The 2,709-nt window shown below is 41.6% G+C and overlaps 1 protein-coding gene across 1 annotated transcript; it reads left to right on the plus strand.

Annotated features, from left to right (window-relative positions):
- Positions 1-421: 421 nt before the first annotated feature.
- LOC115821784 (uncharacterized) lies at positions 422-2,494 on the plus strand. Its single transcript, XM_030785577.1, has one exon. The coding sequence runs from the start codon at positions 422-424 to the stop codon at positions 2,492-2,494; it is 2,073 nt and encodes a 690-aa protein (XP_030641437.1).
- Positions 2,495-2,709: the final 215 nt, after the last annotated feature.

Raw genomic sequence — 2,709 nt, forward strand, 5'->3', positions numbered from 1 at the left:
GTTATTTAACTGTTTATTGTTCATCTTGCTACTAGAGACAACTAGATATTTAGAATTGAGGGAGATGAATTTGGTTTTGTCATTTGGCAGATTGGTATGCAATGCTGGTTCAACTTGAATATACAGCAGCTGTTCAACTAATGATGGTAGCAATAAGAAACCACCAGGTTTCAGCTCCTTTATGCTTAAATGTAATGTTTAGTCAAATACACTAATCTTCTCCAGTATTGCAAACAGACTCAATCATTCAGTGAGAAGGAGTGCAGGCATGTTATGTCAGGCTGTTACTTTCAGACAAGAGATGGTCAATCAAGTATTCATGCAACAATTCTAACAAGTCATTTCACTTTTTTTTTCTTTTATTAATGAAAGGGTACTTCTGTAACTCATCAATATGTTTTATAACAGGAACTGCAAAGCAATGGCTTCTGAACTTGTGAAGAAGACTCAGAGTATCACCACAGCAAAGGACATGAGAGAGTCCACCCACCTCATAATGAAACCTTATGCCAACTGGGAGGAGTATCTGACACCAGCACCACTCTCCATAGCCGTACTGGGAGAACTTGTCTTCCTTTCCTCTAACAATGAGTTCTCTATCAACAAAAACCCACCCAAAGATGGCTACAAGTACATCAAATACCCAGAGTCATTCCGTGCCTGCCTCATGCAAGTGTGTAACTCTGGCTGGGGGGCTTTTAATGAAGCCCATAAGAGTATGGATCAGATCCGCCTTCACGCTTCAACTGTACCAGACCACATGAAGACAACAAAGAAGATCCTGCTTCAGGGAAGTGATGAGGTCATCCAGGCCCACCTACCCGACCAGCTGCGGAACATTCAGGCTATTGCAGATGATTGTGTGGAGCTGGCCATTGCAGCAGAAAAGAAGTTTGAGGACGTCATCAATATCATTCAAGAACTCCTTGAGGCGTGTGTGAATGCAAAATCTTGTTATGGAGAAGAGCTAAATGAAATAAAAAAGAAACTGGAGCAGGCCAAACTGAGGAAGCAGTTAGCACAAGAAGCCGATGAACTATCTATGAAGATGATGAAGTCAGTTGAGAAGCAATTAGGTGAGGCTCACGAGAGCTACAAGAAAGCAATGGATTCTCTCCCTAGTGGATGGGAGATGATTGGCATGGATTTTGTTGCAGGAATAACAGAGCGTATAACAGGTCTACTAAATGGAGCAACATCCGTTGCTACCAAGCCTATTAATCTAATGTGTGATGGAGCAAGAAAGGTTAAGGGTACATATGACAACATAAGAGGTAAGGATGATGCAGCAAATGACATTGATATAATAAACATCTACAGCAAGTCCGGAGAAATTCTCCAGACTATAAAAATTCTTGGACAATACATTAAAGAGAAGGATATTGACTGGAAGGAATTGTATGACCAGAAGGAAAAAGAACCCAAAACAAAATTTGCATCAGGGCAGTTAGAAAGGATTCAAAGTAGCTTGGAAAGCCTCCCAGACTGCAAACCAAAAACCAATGCGCTATCCATATGTGAAAAAGGAATCAACATCTGTCAGCAGCTTGCAGAGTGTGCACCTACAGGTCAGTGTAGCAGAGAAAAAACACAGGAGATTATCTGTAACTGGAAAGAGCTCATTAAATCAGCCCGTGCTTTTGACAGCAAAAGCAAGAGTGTCACAAAGTCTCCGTCCATGACACCAAAACCACCAATGATGTACAAACAGGAGAATAACAGTGAAAGGTCTGGTAAAAAGTCTGCAGGAAAAAGGGCCACAGAAAATGCTCGCTTCCGTATTGAGCAGACCAGAGCACAACTGGACAAGACAAGAGAGACGTATGAGAAGTGTGTGGAGAACATGGAGAAGAACCAGAAGGAGCTGACTGACATTTTGGTCACCATGAGAAACTGTCAGATCAAGGAGATTGACTTTAACACCACCATAGAGATGCTGGTCAAAGGTATGGATGCCATGGGTAAAGTGAAGGAACAATGGAAGAAGTTGGTACGCTTCTTTCAGATGGTGTCTAACATTGTGAAGACCAGCATGAGCAAAACTCTCAACAATTTTCTTACAACATCTGAGAAAACACAAAAACTGTCCTATAACTCCAAGCTGTTCTCAAAAGACCTGCTCTACAACCAGGCCTTCCAGGCATCTAACATCGCCAGTCTTGTCCACATGATCTCAGAAACCTACACTGACGTGTCCAACAAGTACCTGATGGACAGAGTCAGTAGTCTGGGAAAACTCATGGCCATGGATAAGAGTAAACCAGAGTTTGAACAAGAGCGTCTACAGCTACAGAAGGGGTGTGATGAAGCACAGAAAGGTATTCTACAACTGGTCATCAAGAACAAAAAAGACTTTGAGAGGAGCGCTGATGCAAGATTGAAGAAAATTGAGGGGGAATTGTTGGCCATTCTACCAGCTGCAGCACCTGAAGAAACCAAAGCCATTAAAGAAGCTGTTCAAGCTGGATTCACTGAGGAAGAGGAAGATGCCTAAGTCTGAGGTAAACTCAGTAGCACTGACTTTACCTTTTTTTTTCTGAAGTTTTATATTTGACATAGACATGTCATAATTCTAGATGTAGGCCAAGGTCTTAATACAGGTTTGCTTCTGGTCCTCTGTGGTATATTTCTTTCAGAAAGTTGAGTTAATAATCTGTAATTCCTTTCTGACTTTTTTCTATATCTTTCTGACTCTCTGTGTTGTCCTCT

The sequence above is a fragment of the Chanos chanos genome, chromosome 9 (assembly GCF_902362185.1).
Source record: "Chanos chanos chromosome 9, fChaCha1.1, whole genome shotgun sequence".
Lineage (NCBI taxonomy): Eukaryota > Metazoa > Chordata > Actinopteri > Gonorynchiformes > Chanidae > Chanos > Chanos chanos.

Coding starts and splice junctions, on each gene's coding strand:
- LOC115821784 (XM_030785577.1), top strand. CDS start 422: ATGGCTTCTGAACTTGTGAAGAAGACTCAGAGTATCACCACAGCAAAG.